This window comes from Salvelinus namaycush, chromosome 20, assembly GCF_016432855.1.
Source record: "Salvelinus namaycush isolate Seneca chromosome 20, SaNama_1.0, whole genome shotgun sequence".
Classification (NCBI taxonomy): domain Eukaryota; kingdom Metazoa; phylum Chordata; class Actinopteri; order Salmoniformes; family Salmonidae; genus Salvelinus; species Salvelinus namaycush.
Window position 1 is genome coordinate 46884718 of NC_052326.1, and position 20379 is coordinate 46905096.

The 20379-nt window shown below is 46.4% G+C and overlaps 1 protein-coding gene across 1 annotated transcript; it reads left to right on the forward strand.

Annotated features, from left to right (window-relative positions):
- Positions 1–626: 626 nt before the first annotated feature.
- On the forward strand, positions 627–19833 carry LOC120064849 (stathmin-3-like). Its single transcript, XM_039015441.1, has 6 exons — positions 627–683; positions 854–1079; positions 18197–18292; positions 18567–18742; positions 18924–19115; positions 19774–19833. The coding sequence occupies exons 1-6, from the start codon at positions 627–629 to the stop codon at positions 19831–19833; spliced, it is 807 nt and encodes a 268-aa protein (XP_038871369.1).
- Positions 19834–20379: the final 546 nt, after the last annotated feature.

A 20379-nucleotide genomic window follows, 5' to 3' on the forward strand; every position in this document is an offset into this window, starting at 1 on the left:
TCGAGTGGGACAGTGTCCAAGCCCAACTGGGTACCGAGACCTTGGTCCAGGAAGCTCCCGTTGGCTCACGAATCGATGAGAGCAGACAGAGGAAAAGCCTGGCTCTGCCACACAAGGTTGCCTTCAAGCAGGGGTCGGGGAGAAGATGGGCAGGCGATTTGGCTCAACAGTATATCCCCCATTACTGCCGAGCCCCCTCTTTTGCTGGACGCAGGGAACAAGTGGAAACAAAGTGACCAAACTGGCCACAGTATAGGCAGCTCCTAGCGACGATTCGCACGCTGCCTCTCCTCTGGAGAGAGACGGGCCCGGACGAGCTGCATGGGTTCAGGATTAGGAAGAGCCTAGGTAAGGGATGCAGTCGGAGAAGGAGGACAAGGCGCTGAAGCAGATGTTATGGTACATGCAACCCTACCTACTCTCTCCCTCCGATGCTCCCGGAGACGGTTGTTGATGCAGATGGTGAGAGAGATGAGTTCATTGAGCCCATCAGGCTCATCCCTGGACACCAACTCGTCCTTGATGGTCTCAGTGAGCGCGTTCTGGAATGCTCTTTGAAGGGCCTCCCCATTCCAGCCGATCTCAGCGGCAAGGGTAAGAAACTCACATGCCATCTCAGCAACACTATGAGGGCCTTGATGGAGGGACAGGAGTCGTTTTGCAGCATCCTTACCGCAGACAAGGTGGCATCGAATAAACTTTCCCCCCGATTCATTGGTCCCTTTGAAATTGACCGTGTTAACATTAACACCTCTGCTGTGCGCTTGAAACTCCCAGCCTCTCTCAGGATCCATCCTACCTTCCATGTATCCCTGATTAAACATGTCTGCTCTCATCCCGTCTCCTCCTGCAGCAGCTCCTCCACCCCCTCGGCTCATCAATGACCACTCTGCCTATACCGTCCGGTGGCTTTTGGATGTGCGCCATCAGGGTCGCGGCTGACAGTACCTGGTGGACTGGGAAGGATACGGGCAGGAGGAGCGCTGCTGGGTGCCCCGCCATCACATTCTGGACCCCTCCCTCTTACGTGATTTCTATCCCTCACACCCAGATAAGCCTGGTCGGGCGTGTCGAGGGGGGTACTGTTACATCTGCTCCTGCCACACCCTCTACTGCTCATCCTGTGTCTCCTTGACCTGCCGCCACTCCCCCAGTACTCTCTCCCTCTCACTCTCTCTCTCTGTGTGTGATTGTGTGGGCGGAGACAGGTGTAGTGGAGTCAGAGCAGATCCCCACCAGCTGCAACCTGTTCCATAATCAAGACCTCTACAAATACTCAGTCCTGCCACTTCCACACTGCCAGATTGTAATCTCTGCTCAGTCAGTATATGTTTCTAGCCGTTTGTTACTATTTAGATCCTGTTATCCTGTTGTGCCTGTTTTCCTTGCCTGACATGGTTTTCCTCTCCGCTACAATTCTTCCCACTCTGACTCTGGTCCCTGTCTCCAGTCCCACGTCTCCTCATCCTGCTACTCTGCCCTGGATTCCCCACTCTACAGCTCCCTTGGATTCCCCTCCGGACCTGCTTACCCTGTTCCAACCCCTCCCGCTCCAGCCTCAGCCTCCGCACCTGGTTTCCTGCAACCCCCGAGCTCCCCCTGGCCTGCACTCCATCTTCCCCCTGTGTTTCAATAAATACCTTGGTTACTTCATCCCAGTCTCCTCGTCTGAGTCTGCTCTTGGGTTTCCCTGTTCCACTCCGTGTAACACCCTAACCCTTTTCCTAACCTTAACCCCAGTCTCCTAACCTGCTACGTTAATTCTCCTAACCTGCTGCGTACGTTCTCTTAACCTCCTAAAAAGTCAATTCTGGTCATAGCTGTATTCAACCTAGTCAGCACCCTTAAATGACCTGGTAGACAAGGCGGCCATTTTGAAGTATTTTGGGGGAATAATGACTTACAGCTCCCACAGTAGGTGTCTCGTTAGGCGTTCAGTTTTTTCCAAAGAGGTTTAGTTTTCAAGTCCTCCTTTTTCACATTAGGTACGTAACAATAAACAGTATTTCATAGATCCATAGGCTTCTCAGCCCTTCATTGAGAGAGAGAGAGAGAGGTGTAGTCTGTTTAGGCTCTCTCACTCTCTCTCTCCTTTGTAACATACAGTGAAGGCTACAGTTGGGCAATCTGCAGTGAAATGACATGTTTTCGGCCTGGGGCCGAGAGGCTGGACATGATTTACCACTATGTCCACTGCAGCTCAGATCTGTTTTAATAGAGCTCACAAAGGTAACAATATACAGCTTAGTTCTGTTTTAATAGAGCTCACAGACATAACAATATACAGCTTAGTTCTGTTTTAATAGAGCTCACAGACGTAACAATATACAGCTCAATTCTGTCTCAATAAAAGGGCTCACAGAGGTAATAATATGGCTGTATCAGTCCAAGTCTATTACCTTAGGGATTTGTCTGTCTAGAGAGGGGTCGTTTTTCAGCCATAGAGCCATGATGTTTTTCCATGCCGTTTCATAGATAGCTGACCACAGGGACTGATGTATGAAGATAAAACCATGATCCATCTCTGTGGAGGTACTGAACATTTGGTCCTGTCAGAAGCTGCCCTCTGGTATTCTAGGGTACAATTTTAGAATTTTAGTGCATACTACCCCCTCTCCACACGTATGCACGCACACATGCGAGCACACACACGCACGCACGCAAGCACACGCACGCACGCAAGCGCACGCACGCACGCACGCACGCAAGCACACACACGCACGCACGCACGCACACACAGTCTTGTATAACTAACCTTGTGGGGATGACTGTCACTCACTGACCATAGAGAGCCCTTGGTTCTCTATGGTGTAGTAGGTCAGGGCGTGACTAGGGGGTGTTCTAGTTCAATATTTCTATGTTGGTATTTTGTATGGTTCCCAATTAGAGGCAGCTGGTAATCGTTGCCTCTAATTGGGGATCATATTTAGGGAGCCATTTTTCCCACTTGTGTTTGTGGGATATTGTTTGGTTTTGTGCTTGCTGCACCACGTAGTCACGTTTTGTTGCTTGTTATTTGCTTTGTTGAAGAAGTTTCACTTTTAATAAAAATGTGGAACTCAACACACGCTGCGCCTTGGTCCGTCTCTTACAACAACCGTGACAGGGACACAATTCTGTCCCATTCAAAATCCTATTTTCCCTAACCTTAGGCCTAACCCTAAAATGAACCCTAGCTCCTGACCCTAAAATTAATCCTAGCTCCTAACCCTAGCTCCTGACCCTAAAATTAACCCTAGCTCCTAACCCTAAACCTAACTCCTAAACCTTATTCTAACCCTAACACTCATTCTAACCTTAACCCTAATCCCCCTAGAAATAGCATTTGACCATGGGGAAATAACAAAATGTCCCCAGTTGGTCAAATTTTTGTTTGTTTACTATTCTTGTGAGGATTTCTGGTACCCACAAGTATAGTTAAACATATCCACACACACACACACACACACACACACACACACACACACACACACACACACACACACACACACACACACACACACACACACACACACACACACACACACACACACACACACACACACACACACACACACACACGCAAACACACACACACATATTTTGCTGAGTGGGTCTAATGTGCATCGTACTCAGCCGAGCTGTGACGAGCGTGTCAATAATTGATGATGGTGCCTGTGAGGATGCCCTTTATCCGGGATGTAAGCAAGGAACATAAAACTAGCAATCTGCTCCACTGTTATTACTTCACTTGGCCATTAGCTGTAATGCATCTTGCCATCGTGATGTAATAAATGTATCACTAGCCACTTTAAACAATGCCACTTTATATAATGTTTACATACCCTACATTACTCATCTCATATGTATATACTGTACTCTATACCATCTACTGCATCTTGTCTATGCCGTTCGGCCATCACTCATTCATATATTTTTATGTACATATTCTTATTCATTCCTTTACACTTGTGTGTATAAGGTAGTTGTGAAATTGTTAGGTTAGATTACTTGTTAGATATTACTGCATGGTCGGAACTAGAAGCACAAGCATTTCGCTACACTCGCATTAACATCTGCTAACCATGTGTATGTGACAAATAAAATTTGATTTGATTTGTATATCTAAATAGCTTTATGTATGTATTGATGATGATTGAATGTTGTGTCTAGGGTTGATCCCACCTTGAGTTGAACTATTGTTGTCCAAGGTCCTTTTGGGACTTTATCACGCTCTCTTGTCCCACGCGCTTTCATTTGTTAACTACAGTGCATTGTCCATTGAGAATTGTTGTGAGAAACACCTTGAAAGGTCAACAAACATAGAAAAGTCTACATTTTCACGGACGGCTCAAGCTATTTGGGGCCCAAAGCAGGATTTGAGTTAGGGTTAGGTCAGGGCACAGTGTGTATTGTTTGAATAGTGGCCATGGACAGAGAGTACACACTTATGGCTAAGTGCTATACTTCTCAAATCATAGTAATAATGAATCACTACAGAACTATACCAATTACAATGAATCACTATATAATTATACCAATCTCATATTGAACATAATATGTGTATGCAACAAGTGAAATCAAGTTGAATCTGCATTTTACAGATATATATATATATACAGTATATATATATATATATATATATATATATATATATATATATAAAGTGCTTAATTAAAGTAGTACTTGGGATTAAATGAACCATTTAATGACAATACTTGACACACTGCTGCTATTCTCTGTTTATTATCTATGCATAGTCACTTTACCGCTACCTACATGTACATATTTCCTCAATTACCTCAACTAACCGGTGGCCCCGCACATACCGGTACCCCCTGTATATAGGCTCCACATTGACTCTGTACCGGTACCCCCTGTATATAGGCTCCACATTGACTCTGTACCGGTACCCCCTGTATATAGCAGCCACAATGACTCTGTACCGGTACCCCCTGTATATAGGCTCCACATTGACTCTGTACCGGTACCCCCTGTATATAGCCTCCACATTGACTCTGCACCGGTACCCCCCGTATATTTTATTTTATTTGACTTGTATGTAGTATGATTTGAATAATGAATAAGGAATCAGAATGAAGAAACTGATAAATAGATATGGATTCGTTGATGAAAAGAGGCCCTTGAATAGCCTTATAGCCAGCTGTTATTGTTGGGGCACAGTACTAGAGGTAGACCACAGCCTCAGGGTGTTCTGTCTATGCCTGCTGCTTCAGACATGGCCGCCTCTAGCTGATAGAGAGAACCTGTTCCCTGCCTAGCAGCCAGACATGCCATCTTGGCAGCACACTGTGATTGTAGCCATTTTTAGGAGCACTGAACTCACAGACACACACAAGCTACCCCTCCATTCTCTCTCTCTCTCTCGCTCTCCCCCTCTCTCTCTCTCTCGCGCTCTAGCTTTCTCACTCACTCGAATGCACACACGCACGCACAGTCAAATACACACACACACATGCAAACACACACACCCTCCATCTCTGAGCTGCTAATTTGAGTAGTACTGCTGCAGTGAGTGGAGAGAAAGGGAGGGTTGGGTTGGGTTTGCACTCTGCCTAGCTAAGACTGCGATTTCCAGAGTGCCTTGCTGCCGCCCACGCCCATCAGACATCTACCCGCAGTGACAATGCTTTCAACTCGGCACAGCACGAACCCACTGACCCACATACTGTGTCCCCCGGGAAACGGTGCCTGTGTGTGCCATTGTCTGATTACACCCGCCTCTATTCAATTACCTGGGGTGTCTGTGAGAATTTACGAACATGCATTCAATGATAAAAAAGTATATTAATTTAAGTATACGGTTTCTTAAAGCAGGAAGACTGTTCATTTGGACTCCTGCTAGATAACACCTGCCTGGATTTGATTATAAGGTTCATTGTGTCATCCTAACATTTCTCTATGACTGCTGCCTGACTGTGTCCAACACCTAACAACAACAAAAAAGTCAAACAATGAGGATGCACTCGGCATATTTTCACAACATTATTTTGATATGAGGAAATCTCTGTGGCTTCCCCCTCCCAAGGCAGGCTACATACCAACACCATGACTGGATCTTTGTGGTATTTTAGATTGTTTAGATATTGTTTAGATATGATTCATTTGGATAAAGTGATATTTTGGGGAGAAGAAATGAGTAATACACATGCATAACCAAACGATTACCTCTATGAAGGTGATAGAAACGCTAGAAGCTGGTTTCATTAGCATAGTGTATGTTGTACATTCAGATAAGATGTGCTGTTCATACTCTACTGGGGTGATTCATACAGCGTCATGACTCATGTCAGAGAAAAGCTAAGGCTTGTGTCAGTTGTGGGCCTACCAGTATGTCCAGATCTAACACTGTGTTATATACACACAAATAATGGTTCTAAATAGTATCAGATAGGGGTTCTTTGGCTTATAAACACTGTTTAACCTTTTTTTGGTGCTATATAGAACCCTTTTTAAAAGGCTCTATAAAGAACCATGCTCATAAGGTTCTAAATGGAACCTGTATGGTGCTATAAAATTTTAAAAACTTTCCTAAGGTTCTATAATGAACCATTAAATACGATTCTATAAGGCACCAAAGAAGGGTTCTACTATGGTACAACCCTGATTGGGGCTATATAGAACACTTTTTGGGGTTCTTTATAGAACCTTTATGGAGAATGGTTCTATAACAGACCTTTCTCAATCTGATAGGTTCTTTGTGGATGCTTTTGAAGAACCATAGTTATTTTTTTTATTCTGGTAAGCCATATTATATTGTTAAAATTCCATTGGTGTTATTATTGTGTTAATTCACAAGTTGAGTGAAATGAACTACCAGCATCCCACAGAATGCCAGCATCCCACAGTCACCTCTTCACTGTTGATGTTGAGACTGGTGTTTTGTGGGTACTATTTAATGAAGCTGCCAGTTGAGGACTTGTGAGGCGTCTGTTTCTCAAACTAGACACTCTAATGTACTTGTCCTCTTCCTCAGTTGTGCACCGGGTCCTCCCACTCCTCTTTCTATTCTGCTTAGAGCCAGTTTGCGCTGTTCTGTGAAGGGAGTAGTACGGTCGTGGCCAAAAGTTTTGAGAATGACACAAATATTATTTTCCACAAGGGTTGCTGCTTCAGTGTTTTTAGATATTTTTGTCAGATGTTACTATGGAATACTGAAGTATAATTACAACATTTCATAAGTGTCAAAGGCTTTTATTGACAATTACATGAAGTTGATGCAAAGAGCCAATATTTGCAGTGTTGACCCTTCTTTTTCAAGACCTCTGCAATCCGCTCTGGCATGCTGTCAATTAACTTCTGAGCCACATCCTGACTGATGACAGCCCATTCTTGCATAATCAATGCTTGGAGTTTGTCAGAATTTGTGGGTTTTTGTTTGTCCACCCGCCTCTTGAGGATTGACCACAAGTTCTCAATGGGATAAAGGTCTGGGGAGTTTCCTGGCCATGGACCCAAAATATCGATGTTTTGTTCCCCGAGCCACTTAGTTATCACTTTTGCCTTATGGCAAGGTGCTCCATCATAATGGAAAAGGCATTGTTCGTCACTAAACTGTTCCTGGATGGTTGGGAGAAGTTGCTCTCGGAGGATGTGTTGGTACCATTCTTTATTCATGGCTGTGTTCTTAGGCAAAATTGTGAGTGAGCCCACTCCCTTGGCTGAGAAGCAACCCCACACATGAATGGTCTCAGGATGCTTTACTGTTGGCATGACACAGGACTGATGGTAGCGCTCACCTTGTCTTCTCCGGACAAGTTTTTTTCCGGATGCCCCAAACAATCGGAAAGGGGATTCATCAGAGAAAAGGACTTTACCCCAGTCCTCAGCAGTCCAATCCCTGTACCTTTTGCAGAATATCAGTCTGTTCCTGATGTTTTTCCTGGATAGAAGTAGCTTCTTTGCTGCCCTTCTTGACACCAGGCCATCCTCCAGAAGTCTTTGCCTCACTGTGTGTGCAGATGCACTCACACCTGCCTGCTGCCATTCCTGAGCAAGCTCTGTACTGGTGGTGCCCCGATCCCACAGCTGAATCAACTTTAGGAGACGGTCCTGGCGCTTGCTGGACTATTTTGGGCGCCCTGAAGCCTTTTTCACAACAATTGAACCGCTCTCCTTGAAGTTCTTGATGATCCGATAAATGGTTGATTTAGGTGCAATCTTACTGGCAGCAATATCCTTGCCTGTGAAGCCCTTTTTGTGCAAAGCAATGATGACGGCACGTGTTTCCTTGCAGGTAACCATGCTTGACAGAGGAAGAACAATGATTCCAAGCACCACCCTCCTTTTGAAGCTTCCAGTCTGTTATTCGAACTCAATCAGCATGACAGAGTGATCTCCAACCTTGTCCTCGTCAACACTCACACCTGTGTTAACGAGAGAATCACTGATATGAGGTCAGCTGGTCCTTTTGTGGCAGGGCTGAAAGGCAGTGGAAATGTTTTTGGGGGATTTTGTTCATTTTCATGGCAAAGAGGGACTTTGCAATTAATTGCAATTCATCTGATCACTCTTCATAACATTCTGGAGTATATGCAAATTGTCATCATACAAACTGAGGCAGCAGACTTTGAAAATTAATATTTGTGTCATTCTCAAAACATTTGGCCATGACTGAACACAGCGTTGCACGAGATCTTCAGTTTCTTGGCAATTTCTCGCACGGAATAGCCTTCCTTTTTCAGAACAAGAATAGACTGACGAGTTTCAGAAGAAAGTTCCTTGTTTCTGGCCATTTTGAGCCTGTAATCGAACTCACAAATGCTGATGTTCTTTAATCAGAACAACAGTTTTCAGCTGTGCTAACATAATTGCAAAAGGGTTTTCTAATGATCAATTAGCCTTTTAAAATGATAAACTCGGATTAGCTAACACAACGTGCCATTGGAACACAGGGGTGATGGTTGCTGATAATGGGCCTCTGTACGCCTATGTAGATATTCCCCCCCAAAATCTGCCGTTTCCAGCTACAATAGTCATTTACAACATTAATGTCTACACTGTATTTCTCATCAATTTGATGTTATTTTAATGGACAAAAAATTAGCTTTTCTTTCAAAAACAAGGACATTTCTAAGTGACCCCAAACTTTTGAACGGTAGTGTATATTTTTCTTTATTATTTTCCCCTAACTACACCACACCTAATGGACAACAGCACTTAGGCTTCTACTTCCAGCTTAAACATACTACTGTATATACATTTTACGGACACAGTATATTTTACAATAGTTATCTTTTGTTTGTTTTTAGTCCCATCCTTCAGCTACCATACATTTTAAAAGAGCAAAGGAAACTTTAGTGAACTGTAAAGAACCGTTGAAGAGCTCAAAGGGTTCTTGAGTCATTATGGTTCCACATAGAACCATCACCCTTCCCAGAACCATTGAGGAACCCTAATATTTTTGTCTGTAGCATATTGAACATTTAGACACTCCTCTAAACTTATTTTGTTGTGCAGGTCAGTAATAGATCAGTGAAGATCTCTCATGATTTTATACAGATACAGGGTGTCATTTCTATGAAGTAACTTAAACCCCTGTTGAAAGAGCTTGTGATACTAAAAGTCGCTGCTACAAAGAGGAATGAACTTGATGAACCTAGCCAAGTTCAGTTGTGTTGAGGCTATCCTTGCTACCATGGGAAGCCTGGCACATGCGTTGCGTGAGGGCCCTGCTGCTCATCGACGCTATATAAATATTACATGAGCCAAAGCAAAGTAAGGAAGAGTCGAGAGGGAGGAGGAAGTTTGCTGCATACAAGTATTACTTTAACGTCATTCAACTTGTAGCTTGTGTGCCAGTTTGTTTCTGCCTCAGTCAACTCCTTCATCACTGCCCAAACATGATTTGGCATGAAAATGACAAGGGAGTTGGCTAAAGCCTGAACAACTTACTTTATGTTCATTGTTGAGTTGGAAGTATTTTTTCAGCATTAACCAGTTCTATTGTCACTTACTGTCGACGACAATGGAGCAGAACCAACCGCTGACTCCAAATGTCAACATGGTTAGCGTCATTCCCAAACCTGAGTCAATACGTTTACTTGAACATCAAGATGTACAGTGGGGCAAAAAAGTATTTAGTCAGCCACCAATTGTGCAAGTTCTCCCACTTAAAAAGAGTTCTCCCACTTAAAAAGATGTGGGAGAACTTGTGGGAGAACTCTTTTTAAGTGGGAGAACTTGCACAATTGGTGGCTGACTAAATACTTTTTTGCCCCACTGTATATTTGTATTTATTGTGGATCCCCATTAGATGTTGTCAAGACATAAGCTACCCTTCCTCGGGTCCAGCAACATTAAGACAGTTTTATACAATTTTAAAAACATTACATTCACAGATTTCACAACACACTGTGTCACGTTCCTGACCTGTTTTCTGTTAGTTTTGTATGTGTTAGTTGGTCAGGACGTGAGTTTGGGTGGGCAGTCTATGTTTTCTGTTTCTATGTTGGTTTAAGGGTGACCTGATATGGCTCTCAATTAGAGGCAGGTGGTTTTCATTTCCTCTGATTGAGAGTCATATTAAGGTAGGTGTTTTCACACTGTTTGTTGTGGGTGGTTGTCTTCCGTGTCTGTGTATGTTGCGCCACACGGGACTGTTTCGGTATGTTTGTTCGTTCGGTTTTTGTGTAGTCTGTTTTCCCGGTTCGTGCGTTCTTCGTGTTACATGTAAGTTCTTACGTTCAGGTCAGTCTACGTTGTTTTGTTATTTTGTAATCCTTCCAAGTGTTTGTTTTCGTGTTTCGTCGTTTGTTTTAATAAATCATTATGTATTCACAACCCGCTGCATTTTGGTTCAATCCCTGCTCCTCCTCTTCGGATGAAGAGGAGGAGGAAAGCCGTTACAGAACCACCCACCAAATTACCAGAACCAAGCAGTGTGACTACGAGCAGCGACCAAACAATCAGGACTCGTGGACTTGGGAAGAAGTCTTGGAGGGAAAAGGACACTGGGCACATATTGGGGAATATCGCCGCGCTCGTGAGGAGATGGAGGCAGCGAGAGCCCAAGAGCGGTGGTATGAGGAGGCAGCAAGGAGACGTGGCTGGAAGCCGGAGAATCAAGCTCAAGACCGGAGATATGAAGGTATGCGGCTAGCAAGGAAGCCCGAGAAGAAACCCCAAAAATTTCTTGGGGGGGGGGGGCTAAGAGGTAGTGGGCCAAGGGCAGGTAGGAGACCTGCGCCCACTTCACAGGCTACCACTTCACAGGCTAACCGTGGAGAGCGGGAGTACGGGCGAACACCGTGTTACGCAGTAGAGCGCACGGTGTCTCCTGTACGTGTGCATAGCCCGGTGCGGGTTATTCCACCTCCCCGCACTGGTAGGGCTAGATTGAGCATTGAGCCAAGTGCCATGAAGCCGGCTCTACATATCTGGCCACCAGTACGTCTCCTTGGGCCGGCTTACATGGCACCAGCCTTACGCATGGTGTCCCCGGTTCGCCTACATAGCCCGGTGCGGGTTATTCCACCTCCCCGCACTGGTCGGGCGACGGGGAGCATTCAACCAGGTAAGGTTGGGCAGGCTCAATGCTCAAGGGAGCCAGTACGCCTGCAAGGTCCGGTATTTCCGGCGCCACCTCCCCGCCCCAGCCCAGTACCACCAGTGCCTACTCCACGCACCAGGCTTCCAGTGCGTTTCCAGAGCCCTGTTCCTCCTCCACGCACTCTCCCTATGGTGCGTGTCTCCAGCCCAGTGCCTCCAGTTCCGGCACCACGCACTAAGCCTCCTGTGCGTCTCCAGAGCCCTGTACGCACTGTTCCTTCTCCCCGTACTCGTCCTGATGTGCGTGCACTCAGCCCGGTGCCACCAGTGCCGGTACCACGCACCAGGCCTATAGTGCGCTTCGAGAGGTCAGTGTGCCCTGTCCCTGCTCCCCGCACTAGGCTTGAAGTGCGTGTCTCCAGTCCGGTGCCTCCAGTTCCGGCACCACGCACCAGGCCTACAGTGCGTCTCAGCCGGCCAGAGTCTGCCGTCTGCCCAACGGCGCCTGAACTGTCCGTCTGCCAAGCGCCGCATGAACTGCCCGTCTGTATTGAGCCTTCAAAGCCGCCCGTCTGCCATGAGCCTGCAAAGCCGCCCGTCTGCCATGAGCCTACAGAGCCTTCCGCCAGACAGGAGCCGCTAGAGCCTTCCGCCAGACAGGAGCCGCTAGAGCCTTCCGCCAGACAGGAGCAGCCAAAGCCTTCCGCCAGACAGGATCAGCCAGAGCCATCCGTCTCCGCAGCGCCATCTGAGCCATCCGTCTCCGCAGCGCCATCTGAGCCATCCGTCTCCTCAGCGCCATCTGAGCCATCCGTCTCCCCAGCACCGTCTGAGCCATCCGTCTCCCCAGCGCCGTCTGAGCCATCCGTCTCCCCAGCGCCGTCTGAGCCATCCGTCTGTCCCGAGCCATTAGAGCCGCCCGTCTGTCCCGAGCCGTCAGAGCCGTTAGTCAGTCAGGAGCCGCTAGAGCCATTCGTCAGTCAGGATCTGCCAGAGCCGCCAACCAGACAGGATCTGCCAGAGCCGCCAACCAGACAGGATCTGCCAGAGCCGCCAACCAGACAGGATCTGCCAGAGCCGCCAACCAGACAGGATCTGCCAGAGCCGCCAACCAGACAGGATCTGCCAGAGCCGCCAACCAGACAGGATCTGCCAGAGCCGCCAACCAGACAGGATCTGCCAGAGCCGCCAACCAGACAGGATCTGCCAGAGCCGCCAACCAGACAGGATCTGCCAGAGCCGTCAGCGAGCCATGAGCGTCCAGAGCCGTCAGCCAGCCATGAGCGTCCAGAGCCGTCAGCCAGCCAAGAGCGTCCAGAGCCGTCAGCCAGTCATGAGCTGCCCCTCAGCCCAGAGCGGCCATTTATCCAGAACTGCCCCTCAGTCCAGAGCTGTCTCTCTGTCCGGAGCTGCCCTTCAGTCCGGAGTTGCCCCTCTATCCTGAGCTACCTCTCTATCCTGACCTACCTCTCTGTCCTGTGCTATATCTCTGTCCTGAGCTACCTTATCCCGGTGCTGCCCCTTGTCCCGGTGCTGCCCCTTATATTAAGGTTACCATTAAAATTAAGTGGGTGTAAGATGAGGGTGGTCATTCTAAGGGGGAGACGTAAGCTGGGATTGACTATGGTGGGGTGGGGACCTCGCCCAGAGCCTGAGCCACCACCGTGGTCAGATGCCCACCCAGACCCTCCCCTAGACTTTGTGCTGGTGCGCCCGGAGTTCGCACCTTGAGGGGGGGGGTTATGTCACGTTCCTGACCTGTTTTCTGTTAGTTTTGTATGTGTTAGTTGGTCAGGACGTGAGTTTGGGTGGGCAGTCTATGTTTTCTGTTTCTATGTTGGTTTAAGGGTGACCTGATATGGCTCTCAATTAGAGGCAGGTGGTTTTCATTTCCTCTGATTGAGAGTCATATTAAGGTAGGTGTTTTCACACTGTTTGTTGTGGGTGGTTGTCTTCCGTGTCTGTGTATGTTGCGCCACACGGGACTGTTTCGGTATGTTTGTTCGTTCGGTTTTTGTGTAGTCTGTTTTCCCGGTTCGTGCGTTCTTCGTGTTACATGTAAGTTCTTACGTTCAGGTCAGTCTACGTTGTTTTGTTATTTTGTAATCCTTCCAAGTGTTTGTTTTCGTGTTTCGTCGTTTGTTTTAATAAATCATTATGTATTCACAACCCGCTGCATTTTGGTTCAATCCCTGCTCCTCCTCTTCGGATGAAGAGGAGGAGGAAAGCCGTTACACACTGTGTGCCCTCCGGCCCCTACTCCACCACTACCACATACTGTATCTACAGTACTAAGTCCATTGGTATGTGTGTGTATAGCGCGTATGTTATCGTGTGTGTGTGTGTGTATGCAAGAGGTGTCAAGAGGTGAAACAAAATGTAATTCTCTGCGGTTGTGAATAAACACTTGTTATAATTATATATTATTTACACGAGGCACAGGGTTCAGTGGAGATGCTACTGTCAGCTGGGGCTGTTTTTGTGGCAGTGCTCCCAGTAACTTGACTGAACGGCCTCCTTAGTAAGTTGACTGAACAGCCTCCTTAGTAAGATGACTGAACGGCCTCCTTAGTAAGTGACTGAACGGCCTCCTTAGTAACTTGGCTGAACGGCCTCCTTAGTAAGTTGACTGAACGGCCTCCTTAGTAAGTTGTCTGCAGGGCCTCCTTAGTAAGTTGACTGAACGGCCTCCTTAGTAACTTGGCTGAGCGGCCTCCTTAGGAAGTTGACTGAACGGCCTCCTTAGTAAGTTGACTGAACGGCCTCCTTAGTAAGTTGACTGAACGGCCTCCTTAGTAAGTGACTGAACGGCCTCCTTAGTAAGTGACTGAACGGCCTCCTTAGTAAGTTGACTGAACGGCCTCCTTAGTAAGTTGACTGAACGGCCTCCTTAGTAACTTGGCTGAGCGGCCTCCTTAGTAAGTTGACTGAACGGCCTCCTTAGTAAGTTGTCTGCAGGGCCTCCTTAGTAAGTTGACTGAACGGCCTCCTTAGTAAGTTGACTGAACGGCCTCCTTAGTAAGTGACTGAATGGCCTCCTTAGTAAGTTGTCTTCACGGCCTCCCAGTAACTTGACTGAACAGCCTCCTTAGTAAGTTGACTGAACAGCCTCCTTAGTAAGTTGACTGAACAGCCTCCTTAGTAAGTTGTCTGCAGGGCCTCCTTAGTAAGTTGACTGAACGGCCTCCTTAGTAAGTGACTGAACGGCCTCCTTAGTAACTTGGCTGAGCGGCCTCCTTAGTAAGTTGACTGAACGGCCTCCTTAGTAAGTTGACTGAACGGCCTCCTTAGTAAGTTGACTGAACGGCCTCCTTAGTAAGTTGACTGAACGGCCTCCCAGTAACTTGACTGAACAGCCTCCTTAGTAAGTGACTGAACGGCCTCCTTAGTAAGTTGTCTGCAGGGCCTCCTTAGTAAGTTGACTGAACAGCCTCCTTAGTAAGTTGTCTGCAGGGCCTCCTTAGTAAGTTGACTGAACGGCCTCCTTAGTAACTTGGCTGAGCGGCCTCCTTAGTAACTTGGCTGAGCGGCCTCCTTAGTAAGTTGACTGAACGGCCTCCTTAGTAAGTTGACTGAACGGCCTCCTTAGTAAGTTGACTGAACGGCCTCCTTAGTAAGTTGACTGAACGGCATCCTTAGTAAGTTGACTGAACGGCCTCCTTAGTAAGTTGACTGAACGGCCTCCTTAGTAAGTTGACTGAACGGCCTCCTTAGTAAGTTGACTGAACGGCCTCCTTAGTAAGTTGACTGAACGACCTCCTTAGTAACTTGGCTGAGCGGCCTCCTTAGTAAGTTGACTGAACGGCCTCCTTAGTAAGTTGACTGAACGGCCTCCTTAGTAACTTGACTGAACGGCCTCCTTAGTAAGTTGACTGAACGGCCTCCTTAGTAACTTGGCTGAGCGGCCTCCTTAGTAAGTTGACTGAACGGCCTCCTTAGTAAGTTGACTGAACGGCCTCCTTAGTAAGTTGACTGAACGGCCTCCTTAGTAAGTTGACTGAACGGCCTCCTTAGTAAGTTGACTGAACGGCCTCCTTAGTAAGTTGACTGAACGGCCTCCTTAGTAAGTTGACTGAACGGCCTCCTTAGTAACTTGGCTGAGCGGCCTCCTTAGTAAGTTGACTGAACGGCCTCCTTAGTAAGTTGACTGAACGGCCTCCTTAGTAAGTTGACTGAACGGCCTCCTTAGTAAGTTGACTGAACGGCCTCCTTAGTAAGTTGACTGAACGGCCTCCTTAGTAAGTTGACTGAACGGCCTCCTTAGTAACTTGGCTGAGCGGCCTCCTTAGTAAGTTGACTGAACGGCCTCCTTAGTAAGTTGACTGAACGGCCTCCTTAGTAACTTGGCTGAGCGGCCTCCTTAGTAAGTTGACTGAACGGCCTCCTTAGTAAGTTGACTGAACGGCCTCCTTAGTAAGTTGACTGAACGGCCTCCTTAGTAAGTTGTCTGCAGGGCCTCCTTAGTAAGTTGACTGAACGGCCTCCTTAGTAAGTTGACTGAACGGCCTCCTTAGTAAGTTGACTGAACGGCCTCCTTAGTAAGTTGACTGAACGGCCTCCTTAGTAACTTGACTGAACGGCCTCCTTAGTAAGTTGACTGAACGGCCTCCTTAGTAAGTTGACTGAACGGCCTCCTTAGTAAGTTGACTGAACGGCCTCCTTAGTAACTTGGCTGAGCGGCCTCCTTAGTAAGTTGACTGAACGGCCTCCTTAGTAAGTTGACTGAACGGCCTCCTTAGTAAGTGACTGAACGGCCTCCTTAGTAAGTTGACTGAACGGCCTCCTTAGTAAGTTGACTGAACGGCCTCCTTAGTAAGTTGACTGAACGGCCTCCTTAGTAAGTTGACTGAACGGCCTCCTTAGTAAGTTGACTGAACGGCCTCCTTAGTAAGTTGACTGAACGGCCTCCTTAGTAAGTTGACTGAACGGCCTCCTTAGTAAGGTGACGGAACAGCCAGTCACTAACTTGGCTGAACGGCCTCCTTAGTAACTTGTCTGCACGGCCTCCCTAGTAATTTGGCTGAACGGTTTTTCTGGCAAGCTTCATCCATATCCATTTAGAGTGGAGGGAACCTAACCCACCTGCACACACACACGATCATACACACACAGACACACATACTGTAAGGACCCATTTGATAAGCTGTGGGCAATGTAACCCACCACACATGCACTCACGCACTCACGCACGCACGCACGCACGCACGCACGCACGCACGCACGCACGCACGCACGCACGCACACACACACACCACACACACACACACACACACCACACACACACACACCACACAGCACAGTCCCAGTGGGTGGAGTTAAAACAAGAGATAAAGTATATATATGAATAATTGAGAATACGGTAAGTATTCAGACCCATTGACTTTTTCCACATTTTGTTACGTTAAAGCCTTATTCTAAACTTTATTTTAAAATGTCCTCATCAATCTTCACACAATACCCCATAATAACAGAGAAAAAAATGTTTTTTAGAAATGTTTGCTAATTTATTAGGAATAACAAAAGGAAATATCACATTTACATAAGTATTCAGGCCCTTTACTAAGTACTTGGTTGAAGCACCTTTGGCAGCGATTACAACCTTGAGTCTTTTTGGCACACCTGTATTTGTGGAGTTTCTCCCATTCTCCCACTCGATCCTGATTAGTCTGATTAGTCTCCCAGTCGATCCTGATTAGTCTGATTAGTCTCCCAGTCGATCCTGATTAGTCTCCCAGTCCCTGCCGCTGAAAAACATCACCACAGCATGATGCTGCCACCACCATACTTCACCGTAGGGATGGCACCAGGTTTCCTCCAGACGTGATGCTTGGCATTCAGGCCAAAGAGTTCAATCTTGTTTCTACTTCTGGAAGGGTCTTCCATCTCCACAGAGGGACTCTGGAGCTCTGTCAGAGTGACCATTGTTTTCTTGATCACCTCCCTGACCAAGGCCCTTCTCCCCGATTGCTCAGTTTGGCCCGGCGGCCAGCTCTAGGAAGAGTCTTGATGGTTCCAAACTTCTTCCATTTAAGAATGATGGAGGCCACTGTGTTTTTAGGGACCTTCAATGCTGCAGACATTTTTTTGTACCCTTCCCCAGATCTGTGCCCCGATACAATCCTGTGTCGGAGCTCTACGGACAATTCCTTCGACCTCATGGCTTGGTTTTTGCTCTGACATGCACTGTCAACTGTGGGACCTTATATAGACAGGTGTGTGCCTTTCCAAATCATGTCAAATCAATTGAATTTACCACAAGTGGACTCCAATCAAGTTTTAGAAACATCTCAAGGATGATCAATGGAAACAGGATGCACCTGAGCTCAATTTCGAGTATCATAGCAAAGGGTCTGAATACTTATGTAAATAAGGTGGGGGTTTTTGGTTTTGCTTTGTCATTATGGAGTATTGTGTGCAGATTGATGAGGTAAAAAAAATTGTTCATACATTTTTGAATAAGGTGTAACCAAATGTGGAAAAAGTCAAGGGGTCTGAATACTTTCCCAATGCACTGTACAGTACAGCCTTGATTCACCATTTTACCATTAGACTCTTCACGCATACATTATCTAGTCATATTATGACGATATCAGTCAGTTTAGTAAACGCTAAATTACTGTGGCATTCACAATAAATGACATATGGCAATTTAAACGTAGATGTAAGGATAACCGTGGATGTCTTTTCTCATCTCCCTGTTTTTCAGCCTACTCCGACAAGATCAAAGAGATGTCCATGCTGTCTCTGATCTGCTCCTGCTTCTACTCACAACCACACCCCAACAGCCTCTACCAATATGGAGGTTAGTAGTGAAGAGCTCTGTGTTTGTCCGTGTCCCATAGAGATTATATAAATGCTGTATATGATCTCTCTATGGTCTATCTGTCTCTCTCCCCTTCTCTGTCTGTCTGTCTGTCTGTCTGTCTGTCTGTCTGTCTGTCTGTCTGTCTGTCTGTCTGTCTGTCTGTCTTCAAGCTGCTGTGTGTTAGTACCATAGCATGGTGTACAAACAGGCCAGTAATTCTGAGTCCTGGCCGCCACAGCCTTACTGCCCTAATACCTGCTGTTCTCCACAGACATGGAGGTGAAGTCCCTGAACAAGCGGGCATCCGGCCAGGCCTTCGAGATCATCTTGAAGGCCCCCGCTGACCTCTCTCCAGACAGGCCGCAGCCCCTGCTTTCTGCTCCCAAGAAGGACCTCTCCCCGGACGAGCTCCAGAAGAGGCTGGAAGCTGCGGAGGAGAGGAGAAAGGTAAATGGAGAGCATGACAGAGAATGGGTCAATATCTCTTCTCACCCTTCGATTCTTCTCACTATTCACAATCTCTCTCATCATCTATCCCTTTTCCTCTCGCCCCTCTCTCTTTCTCCCTCTTCTCTATCATTGTCTCCTTCTCTCCCTCACCATCTCTCTCCCTCGTCTCTCTCTGCAGTCTCAGGAGGCCCTGGTGCTGAAGCAGCTAGCTGAGAAGCGGGAACACGAGCGACAGGTGCTCCACAAGGCCCTGGAGGAGAACAACAACTTCAGCAAGATGGCCGAAGAGAAGCTTAACTACAAGATGGAGGTCAACAAAGAGAACCGCGAGGCCCAGCTGAATGCGCTGAAGCAGCGGCTCCGGGAGAAGGTAAGACACCCACTGATTGTCAATCAAAGCTATGGCCTAACTTAGAAAAAGTGTTTTGTGGGTAGAGAGTAGAGCATCCAAAACAAGATTGGAGGTGATCTTTGGTTTAGGGGTTTACTGTAATGAAAAATTAAGGAGGACCAAGGCCATAGACATGGGCATTGTGAATACTTACTGGAGGAGTGTGATGACCTAGTCGCCTTTCTGGCAACAGGAGGAAATGCATTAACATGAAATTATTAGCCTGAATGCCAGTCGGTAAATGGATGACCAGTCTGTAACTTAAATTGGCAAGGAAACAATTCAGCATTGCTGAATGCAGAAACAATCAGATCCCTCCATTCTTCACTTTTGTTTGATGGCAGTTGATGTTGAAACTCTAACCAGTGTTAATAGAATAATAAAGGAAAGAAGGGCGCTGAGGAGTATTTCTCTCCTCTCATACAGGAGTTATAAAGGCCTAGTTCACAAATTTTGTGGATTTCTTTTATTTTTATAATTATTATAATTTTTTACTGCAGTACCCTCAACACCCCTACTTCCTGTAAAATATTAAAATAAAAAGAGAATAGAGAACAATGGTGTGACTATGTAAATTACCTTCTATTGCAGTATTTTATAGCACATCTTCTCTAATTTTCCCTTCGTTTCATCACAGGAAATCCATGCCGCTGAGGTCCGTAGAAACAAAGAGCTCCAAGCTGACCTCTGTGGTTGAAAACATTTTCTACAGTTTTGTCAAGAGATTCTCATCTGATGGGTTTTGGTTGGAGGAAATGCTACTTTTTAAAATCTCAATGTCTCAAAGGCTCTTGCATTGTTCAGTATACACTGATTTCACAAGCTAATAATTTACACAGATTGTTTCTCATCTCTCAGTGTGTATTTTTTTTGAAAACCACAAACATTTTGAAATGCAAAGGCACAGTAGGTCAAAGGTCAGATTTAATAAACCTTTGTACCTGTGTTAAGACTGCACCTGTGAGTTCATACAAAGGAACAACATGAAAACAATTGAAAAGTTATTTCTCTTACCTTTTACCTTTTTTTACCTTTTGTTTAAAATAATGTTTGGTTCTGTCCAGAAAAATGACCAGTTAAATTTTGCATTAGTGTAAATGCTTGGAAAATCTGTCTGTGTGTCAAACCTAAAAAGCTACTGTAAAAGACAGGCGTATGGTGAAATATTTGATTGTTTTAGCGCATGGGGCAGGCGAGAAGAGGTGGTGTGTGTGTGTGTGTGTACATCTTTACTGTTTGTTTC

Excerpts from the sequence above, each read along its gene's own strand:
- LOC120064849 (XM_039015441.1), top strand. The coding sequence starts at position 627 with ATGAGGGCCTTGATGGAGGGACAGGAGTCGTTTTGCAGCATCCTTACC. Across the intron at positions 684-853 it reads GCATCCTTACCGCAGACAAG|CAGCTCCTCCACCCCCTCGG; the intron begins GTGGCATCGAAT and ends CTCCTCCTGCAG. Across the intron at positions 18,293-18,566 it reads CAGCCTCTACCAATATGGAG|ACATGGAGGTGAAGTCCCTG; the intron begins GTTAGTAGTGAA and ends TGTTCTCCACAG.